The 22,189-nt window shown below is 43.1% G+C and overlaps 1 protein-coding gene across 1 annotated transcript in view; it reads right to left on the minus strand.

Moving 5' to 3' along the window:
* PTPN12 (protein tyrosine phosphatase non-receptor type 12) overlaps positions 1-22,189 on the minus strand; it is a 129,835-nt gene that overhangs the window by 60,121 nt on the left and 47,525 nt on the right. Inside the window, exons 2-7 of the mRNA XM_068276210.1 lie at positions 19,894-20,002; positions 17,784-17,860; positions 4,907-5,002; positions 2,594-2,632; positions 1,586-1,657; positions 491-550 (exon numbers count right to left, since the gene is read on the minus strand). Coding sequence (XP_068132311.1) covers positions 491-550; positions 1,586-1,657; positions 2,594-2,632; positions 4,907-5,002; positions 17,784-17,860; positions 19,894-20,002 — 453 coding nt within the window. The remainder of the gene's footprint in view (positions 1-490; positions 551-1,585; positions 1,658-2,593; positions 2,633-4,906; positions 5,003-17,783; positions 17,861-19,893; positions 20,003-22,189) is intronic.

Consider the following 22,189-nt stretch of genomic DNA (forward strand, 5'->3'; position numbering starts at 1 on the left):
ACCTCCCCCTCTGCTTTAAGCAAAGAAGCACTGGCCCTGCATTCTCTCATCTTGACCCACCCAGCTACTATTTCATGTCACCCGGCTGGAAAAATTTTCTGGGGAGAACACTGCCCTTTAAAGGAGTGGTCAAAGGAAAATAAGAATCCAATTACCCGGGGTTTCTTCCAGCCCCTGGCATCAGTCCTGTGCCCTCGCCGCAGCTCCAGTGGCTTCCAATCCCCTCCAGTGGCTAAGCTGACCTCGCTAGTTTTTTTTTAATTCTGCTCCGCTGTGTCCTTTAAGCAAAATCGCTAGACTACATGATTGCTCTTCTGAAACACATATGAAAAAATAGCAAGACTGGCTAAATATCATGCCTGCAAGTACTTTTGCAGACCAAATAAAGAAACCAAATAAAGTAAAACTTGACATAATGACAGATGTACTAGTTTTATCTTATTTAGCTTAGAACTGATTAGAATGATTCTTAATTCTTGAAAACACTTACATTCTGGAACTCCACTACAAGTAATCTAACAAAGTAATCTTTGCAGGATCGTTCATCTTCCTAAATAAAGACAAAAATACATATGAATCACTCAGTGCAGGGCTAATTATAGCAGACAGAACACATGTTCCATTCCAGAGAAATAGGCAATACAGCTCACTAATGCTACGTACACACTTGCGATAACGATCGTTCGCTCGGAACGATAATTTAAAGACGAACGATACGGCAACGATAGGAATGCAACGATCATCATACACATTTTAACGATCGTTCTCGCAGAAAAGAACGAACGATCAGAAGGAAATGTTGCGTACATATTTATATAAAATAAAAAAAAAAACACCAACATGGAGTTACAATAGATACAAATATATGATTGTTAACTTGAAAACAAAGTTTAATTGAAATAAGCAATGTAACAATCTTTACGGCCGCGCTACAAAGGAAGTACGGAAGCTGGGCAGAATTCAACACAGGCGCATTGGCCCTTGTAACGATCGTTCTCGGCCGATGTCTGTACACACTATAGTTTTGTAACGATTGTCGGTAGATACGATCCGTCAGGTTGGATATTTCCATCTTCCCGATGTCGTTCTTTTGTCGTACGTGTTAATGATCGTTGGGTAAAGTTTTTTCCCCGATTGTCGGCGGAACGATCGTTAATTAGCTGTTTCAAACGACCGTAGCCGCCAGTGTGTACGCAGCATAAGTCTGTAAGGGATAAACCCACTAGCAGCCTTTTCTAATCACTAGTGATTTGAAAAAGCTCTTGCTAATGCAATGCTATGGGGGATTTTTATACAATCACATCACTCTAGTGGGATCACACCCATAGCATTACATGAGCAAGATATTTCACAGAGCTCTCAAAAGCGCTCCTAGTGGGTTCCAGGACTAAGGGTTACCATGTGCCACATAAAACATTATTATGGTTAACAAGGGTAAGACAGCAGGACCACAGGTAAATCAGAAAGTGGATTTTAAGAGTAAAATGCAGAAAGAAAGAAAGGAAGGGGATTTCTCATTTAAATTGGTAATTAAAACTAAGTGGTAATTAAAATGTTTTCATTAATATCCCGAATAAATACTTACACAAGAAATATGAAATGGTCCAAAACTTAAAGGCTGTTCTCCAAAGTTAGGAAAATATTTCTCACATTTTTTCTGCAAAAACAAGTTTACAAAATTCTGTGAACAACTTTATTTGTATAGAAAACAATATCGGTATACAGATCTAGCTGAAGCAGTTCTCTACTGCTTCTATTAAAAGCTGGCATCACTATGGGAACCTTTGTGTTCTACAACACCAGGGCTTGTAATATCAATCCAGTGAGATTAAAAACAGGATGGCCAAAAATACAGTACTTCCTTAACGATGTACTACTAAGCACAATTAAAGGGGAACTGAAGAGAGAGGTATATGGGGGCTGCCATGTTTATTTCCTTTTAAGCAATACAAGTTGCCTGGCAGCCCTGCTGATCCTCTGCCTCTAATACTATTAGCCATAGCCCCTGAACAAGCATGCAGCAGATCAGGTGTTTCAGACTTTAAAGTCAGATCTGACAAGACTAGCTGTATGCTTGTTTCTGGTGTTATTCAGATACTACTGCAGAGAAATAGACCAGCAGGGCTGCCAGGCAACTGGTATTGCTTAAAAGGAAATAAATATGGCAGCCTCCGTACACCTCTCACTTCAGTTCCCCTTTAAAGAAATAAAAAAACAAAGACAATACAAAGCAATCTCATTTACATTAAACTGCACAGTTTTGTAAGAATCCTTTACTGTTTAACCATGTACATGACTTGGTACAGTATTATAGATTTGCTAGTGGTCTCCGTGCTCCATTGCACACTATTTTGGCACTTTAAATGAGCAACTGCTGTTCAGTGAATGTTTTGAAAATAAAAAACCCTAAAATCTCACCATGAGGAGATGGACTAGTCAAAAACCTGTGCAATTTTTACTGTACACTGCCTATATATTGTACATACAAACTTGATGTTCAAAATGCATTTAATGGGAAATTGTGTACAACTAAATCCCAATGGGATGTGCAAATAATACAGTCTACCTCATGCTGGTGTTACATGATACATACCCGTCCCATTTCAAATTCTCGACAAGCCATTACTATTATCTGCAGGGTAGAAGAAGAAAAACTCATCAATAAAAGGAATTCTTTCTAAACAATTTATACAAGGTTTAATTTACCACCAAAAATAAAAAACAAATCTGTTAATTTCCACTTACAATACATTTCACAATTCCATTCTCAATGAATATATGTTCGGTCTACTTGTGTATATTTACTGAAATATTACTAATGCCACAAAATACACATCAAATGGGCAATTTCTTGGCTACACCTCTTTCAGTTGTAAGAAACACATAACCAAAATCATACCACAAAAGCAGAGAGAGCGCGAAGTGTACAATTAAAGTGCTACTGTGACAAGAGAAAATATAAAGGGTGCTACACTGAAGCAACTGACAGGTGATGAGTCCACCACTGTCAGATACCCTTGAAAACTAGGCCTAATACGTAGAATCATTCAATTGAAAGATGATTGAGAAATCAAAAACCTGTCATCAAACTACTTCAATGAGAGTGACTTACAAAATAATATTCTAGCCAGAGGATCTACATATTCGCTGTAAAACCAGTCATTTCTTTGACGTTCCTTTCATATTACATCCGTTGTGACGCTAAGCAAACAGACAGACAGTATAATTGCATCACAACTTAATGCATATATATCTCAATGGGTATTTCATACTGGCACTATATGGGTGCTATGATTTCCAATGAAATAACTTAAAGTATGCAGTACATTACCGTACAACGCACGGGGTAAGCATAACCTCTATGGGCAAAATGCTGTACTATACAGGTTGTATCACTGCGGAATGCTATAAAACAACTTTACAAGTTGCATTGTTACACTATTTTTCCAGGTATGCAACATAAATATTGTGCAAGTAGCCTGAGGAGGTAAGCAATGGAGCCCTTTGTTTCTCCGACAATACATTTTCTGTAAAGTGGATCTCCAGAATGTTTAAAGAAAGGCTGCAATTAATAATGAAGCAAGAAAGGGAAAGGAAGGGAGGAATGGGTAAGCTCTGCACAGATATTTAGGTGTTGGTACATAGTACCCTGTACAGAAACCATCTTCTTCTCTCCTATTTTCTTGGTTTCTTAGAGCCGGGGCACACTTCTGTGCTTTTGTGCAGTTTCAATAATGCTCGTCAGCCTGTAACATCGATACGCACATTTAATCAGGCCATATGTTCATTCAGGTACGATTTAAGATCTGCTCACATGGCTGTGCTTTCCGCCATGTTCAAGCACAACTATACTGCACCTGTGTGGAGACGCATCTTTATGCTCAAGCATAAAGGAGAGCAGCCCAAACTTCCAGAGGGTCTTATGGAGGGGCAGTGGGGGAGAGGAGAACACGGGAAGCCTCTGGAGGAACCAGAGGCTCTCCTCTTCCCGGTAAGACCTTCCACCTCAGGTTTTCATTAAAGAGACTCCGTAACAAAAATTGCATCCTGTTTTTTATCATCCTACAAGTTCCAAAAGCTATTCTAATGTGTTCTAGCTTACTGCAGCACGTTCTACTATCACAGTCTCTGTAATAAATCAACTTATCTCTCTCTTGTCAGACTTGTCAGCCTGTGTCTGGAAGGCTGCCAAGTTCTTCAGTGTTGTGGTTCTGCTATGAACTCCCCCTTCCAGGCCCCTCTATGCACACTGCCTGTGTGTTATTTAGGATTAGAGCAGCTTCTCTCTTATCTTTTACAAGCTGGATAAATCGTCCTCTGAGCTGGCTGGGCTTTCACATACTGAAGAATTACAGACAAGGGCAAAGCTGTTTGCAGGAAGAAAAGAGCAGCCTGAAACTTCAGTGCATGAGAGATGCAGGGGGAAAGAAACACACAAATGATCTCTTGAGATTCAAAAGGAAGTCTGTATACAGCCTGCTTGTGTATGGATGTATTTTCTATGTGTGGACATACTGTACATCAACCTACTTCCTGTTTTGGTGGCCATTTTGTTTGTTTATAAACAAACTTTTTAAAACTGTTTTTAACCACTTTTAATGCGGCGGGAGCGGCGAAATTGTGACAGAGGGTAATAGGAGATGTCCCCTAACACACTGGTTTGTTTACTTTTGTGTGATTTTAACAATACAGATTCTCTTTAAGCTATGTAGCAATGCTAGAATACATACAGTATTTTTTCAGGGTTACAAAAATGTAAAGCATTGACGAGGAAGAGGGAGCAACTATATTTTACAGTTTCTGCTGTAGTATACAAACATCTAAGTAGTTGCACAGATCAAACAGTTATCTTATTAGCACCACTCCTGGGAAACTAAAGCAATACCAGCACAAGCAGATTACTTACCCCAACATTGTACTCCCAGATCATTCTCCAGAAGTCTACAACAGTATTTGCTAGTGGTCCCTGTGTTGCTATATATGCTTTAGGTCCATACACACCCTGGAAAAAAGTAAATTAAGGAAAAGTATTAATCCTACAAATGTAGTCAAACTAATGGTGGCCATACATGGTACAATAGAAACGTTCGATTATCCCGTTTATTTGATCTAAATGATGGAATTGAATGAAAGCTGAAATTTTTTTTTTTCGATTAAGAAATTCGAACAATTATACCGTTTTTTCTAGAAGAATCAGATCGGACGTGCTGGAAAAGCAGAGTTAGTACCTGCTAACGATGTTTTCAACAATCCTTCAGGGCAATGGTGAGACGTCGCTCCTCCCAGGAACAGGAAGCACTTCCCCTATAAAAAAGTCACATGGTTAGTCCACCCTCAGTGCGTTTAGCCAAGTACCCGACAGGTGAACATTCCACTAACCGATAACCGTGCAACTATCAGACACAGACAATTAACACCCGGGTGGGATCGTTGCCCTGAAGGATTGTTGAAAACATGGTTAGCAGGTACTAACTCTTCTTTTTCCCCACAATCCTTCAGGGCAATGGTGAGACGATTAACAAGTAATACAACCTCAGGGTGGGACCACTGCTTGGAGAACCTTTCTACCAAACGCTTGGTCGTGTGCAGACATTGCATCAATTCGGTAAGGACGGATGAATGTAGAAAAGCTTGACCACGTTGCTGCCTTACATATTTGCTCAGGCGAAGCCCCTGCATTATTAGCCCAAGAAGCTGCCCTGGCTCTAGTAGAATGCGCTTTAAATGAGGCAGAAGCCTCACTTCCATAACTCTGTAAGCTTCTATAATAGCTAACCTAGTCCAATTAGCTATAGTAGATTTAGAAGCTCTCTGACCTACAGTTTTCCCTGAAAATAAAACAAAGAATCTGTATTCCTGACATCTGCAGTTCTGTTCAAATATTCCAGAACACATCTTCTAACATCTAATGAGTGAAAAATCCTCTCTTTTCCACATTTTGGATTCACACAGAAAATAGGCAAAATAATATCATGCGACCTGTGAAACCTAGACATAACCTTCGGACAAAACTCTGGATATGTCTGTAACCCTAATGTATCCTGAAAGTAAGGACTTTTTATAGACAAAGCTTGTAGCTCACTGACCCTTCTGGCTGTAGTGATGACTACTAAAAAAAACTGTTTTTAATGTAAGATATCTAAAAGAACTGTCCTTAAGAGGCTCTAAGGAACCTTTGGACAGTTCCTTTAAAACCCCTGATAATCCCAAGGAGAAACGTATGGTTTATAAACTGGCAGTTTCCTAGAAAAAGCCTTCAGAAACCTCACTATCAAAAGGAGAGGAAGACAAGGGGATAACTGAAAAAGCAGATAAAGCAGCAATCTGCACTTTAAGCGTACTTACAGAAACATTTTTATCCCAACCCTCCTGAAGAAAATCCAGGACTGCTGGAACTGACAGGCTATCAAACTTAAAGCCGGACAGCCGAAGATGGAAAGTTTTCCAGTATTTCAAGTAGTAAAAATGTTTCTGTACCGTGTTAGCCAAACAATATATGTAGGTAGAAAAAAACAAAGTCTTGTAAAAGTAATACCTTTTAATGGCTAACTGATAAAGTTAAATAATGCAAGCTTTCTGGGATCTAGCTTCCCTGCATCAGTGTTTTACTACAGCTAACATCTAGAAATATGCCTGAAGAAGGGGACTAGATCCCAGAAAGCTTGCATTATTTAACTTTATCAGTTAGCCATTAAAAGGTATTACTTTTACAAGACTTTGTTTTTTTCTACCTACCAGTATTTCAAGTAAATCTTCCTAGTAACTGCTTTACGGATACCAATCAATGTAGAGGCTGCCTTGTCAGATACTCCCAATTTTTGAGTAAGGATCCAGACTGACAGATTCAATCTGCCTGGATGTGGATGCCACAGGTTCCCTTGCAGCAGCAGATCTGGCCTGCAAGGAGGTCTCCAAGGGTCCCCTAAGGTGCAATCAAAATCATCCGATTTTGACAACCTCTTGCTGATAACTGCCGGAATCAAATTGAGAGGAGGAAATGCATACCGAAGTGGAAAGTTCCACTCCTGAATGAATGCAGTCACCCCCAGATATATGCTTTTTTGGATTGAGGGAGAAGAAACTCTGAATCTGGCCATGGTCTTCTGTTGTGAACAGATCGATTGACTGTGTTCCCCATCGTTTTGTGATGTCTGGGAACACCTCTCTCTGTTTAGAGACCACTCTGATGACAGAATCCTGCTTCTGCTCAGTTTGTCTGCCTCTATATTGAGTTTTCCCTCGAGACGAACAGCTCTCAAGGATAACACATTCTTTCCTGGCCAGGACAAGATCACCTCCACTTCTTCTTGCAACAACAGGGATCTCGTGCCTCCCTGTTTGCTGACAAAACGCTACTGCTGTAACATTGTCAGAGTGGATCAGAACATTGGACTGTGACAGTGTCGATCGCGCCTGAAATAAGGCCCGCTTTACTTAATTCCCTCCAGTTGGATGACCTCAGACTCCAGTTCTGTCCACTTCCCTTGAAAGGCTCTGTGAGCTATACGAGTTCTCCAGCCCCAAGCGCTTGCATCCGTAGTAATTACCTTGTCTACAGGCTCCTTCCAAAGCCTTCCTTTCACAAGGTTGGATTCCTCCAACCACCACTGCAGAGACAACACCACAGTTTGAGGAATTGTGACTTTGAAATCTTATGTTTATGGACGACCGTCCCAATTTCCTAGAAGGAAACTCTGCAACTTCCTGATGTGCGCCAGTGCCCAGGGTACTGCCACCATTGTGGATGACATCAATCCCAGCACAGACTAAATCATCCTTAGGGAAACCTTGTCTTTCCTCTGTAATGATTTCACTGCCAAATTTATCTTTAGGATATTTTCGGGAGGAAAGAAAATCCTCTGTTTTAATGAATGCACTAGCATGCCTAGAAAAGGCGTTTTCTGACTTGGAATCAAAGAGTACTTCTCTAGGTTGATAATCCAACCTAGGGATCGGAGATGTTCCGATACCAGATTTAAATGGTTTGTCAGTTGATCTGCTGAACTTCCGAGAATAAGCAAGTCGTCTAAACATGGAATGATTAAAATCGACTGCTCTCTTAACGGAATCAATGCTTCTCCCAGCATCTTTGTGAACACTCTTGGGGCAGAAGTGATCCCAAACGAAAGGCAAACAAACTGGTAGTGTTCTACCCTCCTATTTACTCCAACTGCAAATTTTAGGAATTTTTGGTGAATGTCAATATGCATCTCTTAGATCGAGAGATGCCCTAAAGGCCCCTGGAACCAGTAGCTCCCTTACTGAAAAAATGGATTCCATCCGAACTTTTTCTGTCTCATAACAGGTTAAGTCTTTTTAGGTTCAGAATCAGGCGGAACTTGCCCGACGACTTTTTACTACAAAAATAGTAAAAACAGAAGCTTTGCTTTTGTTCCTTTACTGGCACAGGATACAGACTAACCAGCGAGCTCATGGTGACCCAGAACTCAGAGTGTGTAAGAGGCTACAATGGTCCTAAAAGCCCTCTTACTAAAATGCTAAGAAAAGCAAAAAAGTTTGCTTTCTTAAAACAGAAAGAATTTGCAATAATTCAGGTTGGAGTGAGCTTGAGATGTCTCCCAGGGCATCACTGCTGAATATATGCAAATTACCCATTGTTACCCTTAGCAGTTACACACCGCTGGAATGCAATGATGTGTCAGCTTGTTAATTTGTACAGAGCCCTAATGATCCAACATGCATACAGACTGTTTCGGATTGTTTGATCCGGCACAGGATGAAATACATTCTGTTTTAGCATGTTTTGCAATATACTCAAAATTTCTGGAAACAGAGTGGGATCTCCTGGGGCCTTTGAGACTACAAATCTTGACGATGGATGGAGCGCAAACTATTTGGTAACCAAACTTTATTGTTCAGCAAATAAACGGGCTTTTTGCCCCTTTTGCCCACCTGAGAGAGAAGCATCTTAGCCTCCCCCCACCGCCTTACACGAGTCATTGGGATTTTGACTGGGTTTTCGGAGCTTTATATTTAAAGCCCCTTTTCCCGGACTTGTCAGAAGTCCACTTTCTGCCTTTTCTCTGATCTTTAGAGGCATCCCTTTGATCACACAAAAAGACTTTAGTTGCAACAGCTTTTTTCTTTTTAGAAAAAATATTTTCTTTTTGTTCGATGTACTTTCCAAAGCTGATCATTAATTTCAGCAGTGGGTGTAAACCTAATTGCCTCAGCCGAGGAATCAGCTAAATATGCAGCAGATTTAATGAGAATCGCAATAGAATTCAACAAATGCTCAACAGGTGCCAGTATATTAGCTCTGAGCTGATTAATCCACAGCTCCAAAGCTCTGACCACACATGTAGAGGCAACAGCCAGCCTAAACATAGCCACACTAGCCTCCAAAGACCTCTTCAAATAAGCATCCACTTTTTTATCCAGTGGATCCTTAGCTTTGTATAATTGATCATGAATAGACAAATTAGCTACCACATGGTTACTCAACTCCAAAAGAGTAATTAATGGCAGCAATCAACGCCTCCGTATCCTCAATACGGAATTTAAACTTTGGAACAGACTCAGATTTTATTTCTCTAATGTCTGAATCCTCAGAACTAGCTGCAAACTTAGCCTGACTAACATCAACCTCAGTCACAGATACTCCAGATACAGCAACCTGAGAAGTAGATGGATTAGCATTCAATAATGAAGACTTAATTGATTCCAATGAAGCATTAATCTCCTCTCTAAAGGATCTCAATGTATTCTGAACAGAGTGACCCGGCTCCTCCCTCATAACCCTCTCTATGCACAACTGACAGAGTCTTTGCATAGGGCAACATTAGCTTAAAGAGGAACTGACCTTAACTTTTCACTTTATTTCTTAGGTAAATATACAAATAAATATGGGTATTTTTTTAATCTTTTTTAAAAAAACGTATTAGAAAAGAAGTTATGATTATACAGAACCTGTAGCCACGCCCCCCAAGCTTCTGTTGCCGCGGCATAGCCCCATCATGCACAGCCTGCTCTTTTGCTGGCCGGATCTCGCTCTGTGGCTGCAGTCTTCTGATATCTCGTGATGCTTCCTCCTTGAAGCATCACGTGATGTCACGTCATTTACAAGCGCTGGTGGCTGCTTCACCCCAACTGTCTCTGCTCAACATGACAGCTCTGCTGCTTGGCCGATCTGCCCCCTACCCTAAATCATGGTCACACAACAGCACTGCATTTGTTTATGTTTCCAGTCATCATTCCCCATGACTGGAGGGGGAGGGGCGGTGTACACTCGTCTCCTTGTCGGTCGGGAGTAAAAATGGGTTCACTCAAGCTGAGCAGCTTATGCTGTTTTCTCCCTGGGCTGGAGAGAACAGACAAGGCAGAGGGAACAGCCAGGATACCGCAGCTCCAGCCAGTTCCGATAGTGTGTGATGCTCTCTCCCCCCTCCAGGAAAGTTCAAAGGCTGAGGCTGTCGGTGGTAAAGTGTTTTTTTTTTCTGCCTGATTGTGTCCAGAGCTAGCTAGGGAGGAGGGGAGAGGGGGTTGACAGAGTGTGTGTGTCTTTGACATTTTGTGTGTGAGTGTCTGTGTATGTGCCAGAGAGACAAGGCATTGTGTACACTTTATGTGTATGTGCCCACAGTGTGTGTGCCAGAGAGAAAGTGTGTGTACAGTTTTTGTATGTGTGTGCCAGTGTGTGTGTCCACAATGTGTGTTTGTGTGCACAGCATGTATATGAGTGTGTGTATGTGTGTGTCAAAGAGAAAGAGTGTGTGTGTGTGTGTGTGTGTGCTGTGTACAGTTTGTGTGTGTCCACAATGTGTGTTTGTGTCTGTGTGCACAGCATGTCTGTGTGCGTCCACAATGTGTGAATGTGTGTCAAAGAGAAAGTGTGTGTGTGTGTGTGTGTGCGTGTGCGTGTGCGCTGTGTACAGTTTGTGTGTGTCCACAATGTGTGTTTGTGTCTGTGTGCACAGCATGTGTCTGTGTGCGTCCATAGTGTGTGAATGTGTGTGTCAAAGAGAAAGTGTGTGTGTTTGTGTGTGTGTGCTGTGTGCAGTTTGTGTGTGTCCACAATGTGAGTTTGTGTCTGTGTGTGTCTGTCCACAGTGTGTGTATATGTGCGCCAGGGTTTGTGTGTCTGTATGTGTACAGTGTGTGTGTATGTATGTACCAGAATGTGTGTGTCTGAGTGTCCACAACGTGAGTGCCAGAGTGTGTGTGTCTCTGTGTGTCCATTATGTGTGCGCCAGAGTGTGTGTGTGTAAGGCCCAGTGCACACCGAGCGGATCTTGATGCGATCCGCCGGCCGCATCCGCCTGTAAAGCCGCTTAGGTAATGTATTTCTATGGGATGGTGCACACTGGCGGTTTGAGGTTTTTAGCAAACCGCAAACGTGCCTCCTGCTGCACATTTGCGTTTTGCTAAGAAACTCAAACCGCCGGTGTGCACCAGCCCATTGAAATACATTAGCCAGGCGGATGCGGCCGGCGGATTGCATTTTGTGGATCTGCTAGCGGTTTTAGTGTGCACTGGGCCTCAGAGTATGTGCTTGTGTGTTTTTTTTGTATAAAGACATGCTTTCCGGGAATGGGGGAGGGTATTGCCCAGGCTGGGGCTGATTGGCAGAAGTGCCGTTAGGGTGGGGGGGGGGGGGGGGGGGGTGAGAGGGGTCCATATAAGAGGTAGGCTTTATGGGAGGAGGGGGGTGTCTGGTTTAGGCTGCAAGTGGACTTTTTATAGGGTGGTGTAAAAGACCTTCCCTGGTACCAGGATAGAAAAAAAGTTTCACTTACCTGGGGCTTCCCCCAGCCCCCTGCAGACGTCCTGTGACTGCACTGTCTCAAACCGATCCTCCAATCTAATCCCTACCATAGTCATATGTCTGTGTGTATTGTGTAGCGCATATATATGGTTTTGGGATGTGGGAGGAAATCGAAGTGCCCAGAGGAAACCCACAGACACGAGAACATACAAACTCCATGCAGATAGAGCCCTGGCTGGGATTTGAACCGGGGACCCAGTGTTGCAAGACGAGAGCGCTAACTACTACACCGCCGTGCTGCCCCAAATCTTGACTTATAAATCCTGGCTTACAAATCTTATGGAGTTGTATTTTGTTGTAATTTGTGGTGGTCGTTAGTGAATTTTTTTATTCATTGTAAGTTGCTAGGTCTCGTGTGTGGGAGATAACTTGCATTTCATAACTGATTTAGATATGTGCATTATGTAAAGCTGGCCAAACATCTGGAAATTTGGCAGTCAATCGACCATCTGATTCCACTATTATAATCAAATAAAGATTGGTGCCACCAAGAGCATGTCCAATTGACGATGCAACCAATTTTGTGTAGCTTGTATCGATCAGATATGCTGGAAGATGTAGGGCCAACAAGCTCAATCTGGTGCACAGCAGAAATGTAGTGGGATATTGTGATAACAAACATGACGGAACCCCCGTGGATGACCCCTCCTCCCCTAGTGTAAAATGTGCCCAGTGCGGTATACTGACAGTAGAGGAATAACCAGAGGATAGACAAAATACAGAGAAGAAAAATGACAGGCTGGAAAACACAGACATCCATCCATAAACAGGCGCAGCCAGATGACATCACTGTAACTGTACACTATCACAGGCTATTTGCATACTGATTAGATAAAGGACCTGCTTGAGGAAGGAGGGGCTGGAGGAAGTAGAAATCAGCTGAATGGCACTGTAAACTTGCCAACCAACATATGGCTGCACACACTGCACTAGAATGCAATAACAGAAATTAGGACAACTAAAAGATGTATTACAGCAAACATATATTTTATTTATTAAAGCAGTATTATGCAACACATCAGATATTTTTACAGCATAAAATTTTAAGGTCAGTTCCCCTTTAACATTGCACAATGGGCATCTCTTATAATTAGGAGGGAGCCTATGCTTATCTGCAGCAGCAGCCTCAGCAGATTTAGCAGCGGCCTCAGTTTTGGCCTGCAACAAACAAAACCAACAAGGCATTTAACTCTGTACAGCTTTAGCACCTTTAGCCCAGAAAGAGAAGCCATTATCTCACCTTCTGGGCGGCCTGGTTGCTCTCAATCCTCTCAGCGTCTGACATGTCTCCAAACTTTCATGTCCAGCGCAGGACCAAACTCCCTCTGAGCAACAGTGCAAACAGGCCTGCGCAGCCTCCCTTTTAAAACATATCCGGCCTGCCGCAATTGGATGAGGGGCGGACCGGAGGTTCAGAAGGAGTAATGAACCAGCTCTACAATTTGCTACATTCGGCATACCCGCCGGAAATTACGCATCCGGACGCGGCCAAGCGTCCTAATGGCCGCAATGCGCTCCACGCTGCACATGGCCGCTGGCTTACCTCCGTCCTGCTCCTCTGCCGCAAGGCCGCCAAGGGGAACCCACGCCTTCCACACTTGCTCTCCCTGGCAGCGGGAGAGAAAGGTAGGCAAACCCCAGTAAAGATCCAGCCTGGGGCGCATGGCCAGACTGCCTCAGTACCACAGTCTCAGCCACCCAGAAGGATCCACCTGCAGCCCAGCACACAGGCTTCACCCAGAGGGGGAGATGCCGACCTGCCTGGACGCAGGAACAAACAGCACCGAGGGTGGACTAACCATGTGACTTTTTTATAGGGGAAGTGCTGTCTGTTCCTGTTCCTGGGAGGAGCGACGTCTCACCATTGCACTGAAGAAATTCGAACGATTATCCCGTTTTTTCTAGAAGAATCAGATCGGACGTGCTGGAAAAATCTTTATATTCGATCTAATGGGATAATCGAACTAAATTATCTAATGAAAAAAAAATGAAAAATTGTACCATGTATGGCCACCCTTCGAGAGATACATTACTATTGCATAGAGAAACGCTACTGCTGACTGATGGAATAAAGGTAATTCATAATAAAATGTAAAATCACAGTGTGGTAGTTGTAATACTACGCTGCAAAGTTGTCTAATGGAAGCAAAGAAATAGGATGGAATAAGGCAGTATAAAGAACCATAGAAACAAACAAAAATAAAAAGTTTAATAGGTTGAATAGGTGACCTAATGCTAGCTAAAACACAAGGGAGAGTATAGGGCCTGAAAATGAATATACATATTCATTAGGTGACGGAAAATGTACATCTAAGGGCCAGTGCACACCAAAAACCGCTAGCGGATCTGCAAACACTAGCGGTTTTTGAAGAGGTTTTTCAGAGCGATTCTAGGCAGGTTTAGAGAGAGATTTTTCTAGACATGCCTAGTGGTTTTTGCAGCAGCTTTTATATTGTTACTGTACAGCTTCTGTAACAAAAACACTTGGAAAACTGCTCTGATCTAGTGTTTTTCAGAGCGGTTTTCCACTTTCCTATACTTTACATTGAGGCAGAAACGCCTCAGAAAACTGCAAAAATGCTGCAGGACCAGAGCTTGCATTTGGGGAAAAAACAAACCACTCTGGTGTGCACCATGCCATTCACTTTTATTAGCCAAGCGGTTAGACAGGATTTGCCTTTGGTGCAGTGAGAACAGGCCTCAACACAGCTAAAACAGTCGAGATGTTCATAGACTTCAGGAAGCATGCCTCCACCTCACCCACAATCTAAATTGACGACACGGTGGTCAAAAAGTGACAGATGCAAAACTAGAGAGCAGGGCTGGAATTACCATAAGGCACTGTTGGCATGTGCTTACAGGTGCCCAATGATGGAAAGGCGGCTCACTCTCCCCAAGTGCCTCCCACCTTTCCTATGCAGAGTCCTGAGCACAGTGTACAGGCTTGTTCACACTGCAAGCAATTGTTATTTTTAAGGCGCAGGCGATTTTTCAAAAATCGCCCTTAAAAAAAGCTTACACAATGATTCTCTATCAGATAGTTCATATCTAAGCGGTTAAATTTCCGATCCATTTAGATAAGCGGTGCTTGAGCCCCCCCCCACACACACTTGACTTCTACTACAACTCAAGACTGCGCTCCAGAGCATTGACTGTTGATTACCCCTTACACCCAGGCCACCACCACTTCCATGTTACTCCTACGCTTCCTCTTTACGGGTTGAAGGAGGGAGCGTGGGACTGATATAGAGCGCAGAAAACGAAATGGACAGAAAACAGAGTTGTGGTCAATGGATCGTACTCAAAATGGGAGACTGTTAGCAGTGGGGTCCCACAGGGGTCTGTACTGGGTCCAGTGCTCTTCAATTTATTTATTAATGACCTAGTAGATGCAGTAGTGAGCAATGTTGCTATTTTTGCAGATGATACAAAATTGTGCAGAATCATCAACTCTCAGGAAGATAGTGTCATATTGCAACAGGATCTGGATAGGATGGCTATATGGGCACATACATGGCAGATGAAATTCAATGTTGACAAATGTAAAGTCATGCATTTTGGTCGTACCAATGGTCTAGCACCATACAAAATAAATGGGATACAGTTGGGAACATCAAACTTGGAGAAGGACTTAGGAGTACTCATCGACAACAAGTTAAATAATCGTACTCAATGCCAAGCCGCTGCAGCTAAAGCGAACAAAATTTTGGGATGCATTAAAAGGGAAATAAAAACTCGAGATGCTAGCATAATATTGCCCCTGTTTAACTCTCTAGTAAGGCCACATCTGGAATATGGAATTCAGTTCTGGGCACCACATTACAAAAAAGATATTGCAGTTTTAGAGCAGGTGCAGAGACGAGCTACAAAATTGATACATGGGATGGAAGGTCTCGCTTACCAAGAAAGGTTAGATAAACTGGGTTTATTTAGTCTAGAGAAAAGACGCCTTAGAGGAGATCTAATTAACATGTATAAATACATTAGAGGGCAATATAATAGCTTGGCGGATGAGCTTTTTGTCCCTAGGCCTTCTCAAAGGACTAGAGGACATGAGCTGCGCATGGAGGAAAAACGTTTTAGCCATTTATTTAGGAAAGGGTTCTTTACAGTAAGAGTGGTTAAGATGTGGAATGCATTGCCACAGGAAGTCGTTATGGCAAACTCTATACCTGCATTTAAAGGGGGCTTAGATGCTTTCCTTGCGTTGAAAGACATCCATGGCTACAATTACTAGGTTATGCCTAATGATGTTGATCCAGGGATTTTATCTGATTGTCATCTGGAGTCAGGAAGGAATTTTTCCCATTTGGGGCCAATTGGACCATGCCTGGTGGGGTTTTTTTCGCCTTCCTCTGGATCAACAGGGGTATGTGGGGGACGGGCTGGAGTTGTACTTTGTACTGGTTGAACTCGATGGACGTATGTCTTTTTTCAGCCAAAATAACTATGTAACTATGTAACTATGCAACGTGGGACGCATCGGATCAGACAGCCACATGTATATGTTAAACCCACTTCTACAGTGGTCACAGCTGTTGCATTTAAATTTCAGTTCAGAGTAGCTACTCTGTAAAATCCCCACTACCCAACAGTCCTGCTCAACCTCTGCCTCTAATAGTTTTAGCCACAGACACTGAACAAGAATGCAAATCAGGTGCTCTGACTGGATAAGCTACAAAAAAAATTAAAAAATAAAAAAGGCCTAAATTATGATAGAATGCAAAATAAATAAAATGCAGCTGTGCTATATTCCCTCTTTGTTAACCTCCTTGCCGGTCTAAAAAAAAAATTCGGCAAGGAGGCAGCGCCGCACTTTTTTTAATTTTTTTTTTTAAATCATGTAGCGAGCCCCGCTGAGCGGCGGCATCCCCCCACCCACTCCGATCGCCTTCGGCGATCGGAGTATGCAGGAAATCCCGTTGAGAACAGGATTTCCTGTGGAGCTTTACCGGTCGCCATGGCGACGGGGCGGGATGACGTCACCGGCGTCATGGACGTCGGGACGTCACAGGGAACCCCGATTCCGCCCCTCAGCGCTGCCCGGCACTGATTGGCCAGGTTGCGCAGGGGTCTGGGGCGGCTCGGCGGGTAGCAGCGGCGATCGCGTACCACACGCAGCTGGCAAAGTGCTAGCTGTGTGTAGGGGAAAAAAAATTGTGCAAATCGGCCCAGCGGGGCCTGAGAAATCCTCCTGCGCAGGTTACCCCGAGCTGAGCTCGGGATAACCGGCAAGGAGGTTAAAGGTAGCCATTATTATTATTATTTGAATTTATAAAGCACCAACATATTACACAGCGCTGGACAATAAATATATACAATGATACAAGGTTGACAGACATAACAAGGTTATACAACATAGAACAAAGTTATACATGCAAATTGTACAAAATACATGATCATGCAATATGGGCTGGTTAGGTAGGCCCAGTAATACAAGTACAGGCTGTCATGGGACAGGAGTACATGATCCTGTAGATTGCACTAGGGAATGGAGTACCCTGCCAGAGGCTTACAATCTAAAGTACATACATCTAGAAATGATGGGCAGATTCAACCAACAGACAAATCTCTCTCTGATCGAATCTGATTTGAAAGATCTGTCGGCTGCCCATACACCGCAGGCCAATTACCGATTGATTCCATGCTGAAGTCGATCAGGACTTGACCTTGTGATGCCACATCCACCGCATCATTGGCCTGCCACTGTACCCCCCCATACAAGAACTCCATACAAGAACTCCATACAGTTGGAGTAACGTGAGCATGTGTACCGTCAACATGTACACTGGCAACCATGTGGGTCGTCTGTATGGAGAGTGGGAGGGCTCTGTGTAAAATAGGGTTTGGTTGGGTCATAGTAGAATATTGGTAAAGTTAACCGATATTTCACCATTGCAATTAAGTAGTAGAGTATCGATAATTTTACCAATATTGTATCAATATTTCTGGAACCCTGTTAAGCGAGTGCCTTTTTTCACAAGCTAGTAATACTTACCTTGATAAAATTTGCATTGATGTAATCTGAGTCATAGGAAGGAATCTTCAGTGCAAGTTTCACTCTGCTGTGGTCAACTGGAAGGAAAAAGAATAGGGGTTTAAAGATTTCAGTTTAAAAAAAAAAAAATATGCTGGAAACAGAATACAAAAACAGTATGAAGAAAACACTTGAGCCCTATTATTATCTATACTTATCATACAGAGAAGAACACACATAATGAAGACAAGAGACAAAAATGCCAGCTTTCATTCTCTGGTAATACATCTCTTATAAAACTACATGTAACCAATGCCTCTGAGCAGGAAAGTAAAATTTTCACTTTTGTTACTTTATACAGCCATTACATATCTGGAATCTGCAGACCTCAGGCAAAACATAATATTAAATGTAATTTCTAGTCAATAAGATCTAGTTGCAAACAGACCCAAGTATTTTAGTAGCTAGGAACTAAGAAATAAGTCACTTGTAGACTAACCCACACTCACTTGTAACTCCTACTGCCCGAAATGATAATTTGTGATCGTTTTAGAAACCTTTTCCTCCCATCTCCATTCACCTCATCAGACAGATGAACAAAAACGTATGTATAGCAAGAAGCACTCATAACTATCAAGAATAAAATACTGAGCTGTTAACTTCTGTCTTTTACCTGTATAAATAATTAACAATAAACGCAAACAAAGACTGATGGTATGCAGTACTTTTTCATTTTTGATTGCACACCAAATTATTATTGATAACCACGGCTTAAAATCTTAACTGTGTATTGGTGTCATCTAAACCAGGTACTTTAATGCCTGCAAAATACTTTAGATATGCAAGTAACCCTCTACTGTATTCTGGAAGAAAATCGCCCAAAATGCCCAAGAACCTCACCAAAAGCACCTGATAACTGCATGCAAGTGTCGCCACTAAATTCAGTGGTAGCATCTTCTGGCCACACTTCCATGCATTGCTTCCTAGACACTGCATGCAGTTTGCCTGGGACATCCTCAAATGGCTTACATACACTAGCACAGTGGCATCAATGGAGATTACACACACCAGATGAAACCTGGCCGAAGCAGCCAATATCGACTGCCTCTGCTGAGAATCCAGCGTGTGTACAGCAGTCCCCAATGCCCCAACTGCTCGGCCAGCAATTAGACAGCCAAGAGCATTGCTCTCCCCCACACTGCTCCACTCCCCTGCATAGAACAGAACACAAATCGCCTGCTTACAAGCAAGATGGATGTTTAAGTGGAGCAACACCCATAGGTAAATTAATTTACAGCTGCCAACCCACAAAGCCATCAGCTACAAACCTCACTTATGGGGAGGTTAATGTCAAATATTTTTTAGATTTGGAGCTCTGGTCTCTAAAGCCCCATCTACACGATATGATTCTTTCTGCGATTCGATTACGTTTCTATTTACGATCAGAGTAAATCTGACATGTTCGATCGGGATTCGATTCAATTAGATTTGCCATTGTTTTGCAATGGCAAATCGAATCCCGATCGGAGATGTCGGATTTAATCGGATCGTAAATAGAATCGTAAATGAATCGCACAAAGAATCGTATCGTGTAGATTGGGCTTAAAGGATTTACGAGGCCAGTTTAAAAAAAAAAAAAAAAAAAACAGAAAAAAACATAGAAAACATAGATACCTCCGTGCCGTTTCGCCGGATCCCCGCCGCTCAGTAGCCCCCCGACCGCACTGCCCGGGCTCTCCAGCCTGTAGAAAGATGGCCGCCGGAGCTGGCCGCGCAGTCCGCATAGCCACGAGTGCGGCTGCGCAGCTATAAGGCCAACCCCCCGATCCGTGCTACAGGAAACAGCTCGTTACGTGGATCGGGGGGTTGGCCCTAGAGCTGCGCATCCGCACTCGCGGCTAATTAGACTGCGCAGCCGCGGCAGGCTCCGGCGGCCATCTTTCTGCAGGTTGGAAAGCCCGACCCGGGCAGTGCGCGGATGCAGGTATCGAACTTTTTTTTTTTTTTTTTTTTCTAAAACTGGCCTCGTAAGTCTTTTAAGTGAGTGGCTTCTTCAAAATGCAGCACATCGCTTGTCTGACTGGGCCCCAGACTGGTTTAATCACCTGAAAGACAAACAGATAAGACTTACATGGTAAAATATCTTTATATCTATTCTTTTTAACATTTTCTTCTTTTTCTCCAGTGATTGTAGGGTAAATTTTATCAGTTCGATACTTCGTGGACAGTCTTCTTAATCTCTGAAAAGAAGAACAATTTGCGCATTAATAAGCAAAGTAGTGCAAAAACTAAATAGCCATTGCAAACAAGCACCAAAATCACATCCCACAAATACAAGGTGAAAAAAGTGTGACACCAATTATTTAAATATTCTAGAAAATATAAAAGGCAACATTATGAAACTAATGCACATATCTCAGCAATCCTTGTTCGGAAGGCAAAAACTCCACTTCTAGACTAGCAAAGAGAGGAAATTAAAAACAATCTCCAAAAGTTTATTTCACATGCAGGAGATATTCAACTAATATGTGAAACTGTAGAGAAAGCTGATGAACACATTACAAGGGGCCCATTTACATCTATGCTTTGTGCATACTGGCGCTGTATCTGTTGACAGCAGTTGCACAGACAGGCATTTATTAAACTAAATGAATGGCAATGTAACCTGTCTTACAGTAAAATGTGCAGTGGTGTATTGCAACAGAACTCAATCGAAACCAGTCATATGAACCGGTCTATGCAAAAGCATTGCCCACTTACAGTCCAATGTGCAGTGCAGCAAATCAAAGAGTGTGAAAGGGCCTAGGATTGCAAATTCTAACAGGTTTAGGGAGGGATTTTGTTTTTTTAATAGGACCAGAAGTCAATTCAGAGGAGGAAGGCACTGCAGTGAAGTAATATTTCTGAAAGTGAGCACCATTGCTGGGCCTTAGGTCACATTCATAATGGTACGTTGCAACACTGTCTAACGCAGCTTGCCGCTCTGGAATGCACCACCTATGCAACGTTCACAGTGAGACGAGTGTGGTACATGGCGTGGCATACTTTTCACTAACTGTATGCTTCACTGTATGCTTTAACGCTCAGATAACACACAGCACTGCTTTTCCATTTAGTTTGGTTGTGTTCCTGCTGTTGCAGAGAATGCAATCCAACTCCCACTGTGAACCTAGCCTTAAGCTGGCCATACACTAGGCCGATTACCCGCCGATCGACAGCAGATTTGATCACTGGGATCGAATCTACTTTCAAATCGTTCATGCTAAACTTCGATCGTTTTCGTCCCGAAATAGATCGATCCCGTCGATCGCTCCGTGCGGGAAATTGACATCGATCACCCGCGGGTAGGGAGCGCATCGCTAGCGGCGTACGATCGACGCAGGTATACATTACCTGAAGCTGGCTCCCGGCATCCTCTCCGCATCACCTCCCGTCTCCCGGCTGGCATCTTCTCCGCATCACGGCATCTGTGCATAACTTCCTGGGTCACTGCAGTGACATCGGAAGTACAAATTGGAGGGCGCTCTATTTGAACTTCCGCTGTCACTGGAGTGACAGAAAGTTATACGCGGATGCCGTGATGCGGAGAAGATGCCCGGGACCAGGCTTCAGGTAATGTATGCAGGGGGGTTGGGACAAGCGACAGCGGCAGCTCAGCAGATTGTGAATCGGTTTCAGGCTGAAATCGATTCACAATCTGTTTGCAGTAAAGGCAGCCATACGATCCCTCTCTGATCAGATTCGATCAGAGAGGGATCTATCTGTTGGTCGAATCTGCTGGCAAATCGACCAGCGTAAGGCTACCTTTAAAGTAACCTAAACGGAGGGGGATATGGAGGAGGTTTCCTTTTAAATAATACCAGTCGCCTGCCAGTCCTGCTGATCTCTTTCGCTGCAGTAGTGGATGGATCACAGACCTTAAACAAGCATGCAGCTAATCCAGTCGGACTTCAGTCAGAGCACCTGATCTGCATGCTTGTTGAGGGGCTGTGGCTGAAAGTATTAGAGACACAGGATCAGCAGGAGAATCAGTTAACTGGTATTTCAAAAGGAAAAATCCATAACCTTCTCAGCTTAGGTAGGTACACACACACACACACACACACACACACACACACACAAATAAGCCCTGGCTGGAATTTTCAGCATTCTTGAAGTATAAGCCCTACCCCGAAAATAAGCCCTAGCTGAAGTGAAAGAGGAAGAAGAGGCATCCAGCAAGCGGACACAGCGGTGCAGTGCCGATTGGGCACCGGTCCTGTCATCCCAGCACACAGCAAGGTTATCAGCTGTGTGCAGGGATGACAGGGCAGGTGCCTGATGAGTACAGTAGCATACCTTCAAATCCAGGAACATCACAGCACAAAGGAACAGGAAACGTTCTGCTGGGAGACAATTCCTGATAGAAATAGAAGACGTCCCCTACA

The sequence above is a fragment of the Hyperolius riggenbachi genome, chromosome 3, assembly GCF_040937935.1.
Source record: "Hyperolius riggenbachi isolate aHypRig1 chromosome 3, aHypRig1.pri, whole genome shotgun sequence".
In the NCBI taxonomy this organism is placed as follows: domain Eukaryota; kingdom Metazoa; phylum Chordata; class Amphibia; order Anura; family Hyperoliidae; genus Hyperolius; species Hyperolius riggenbachi.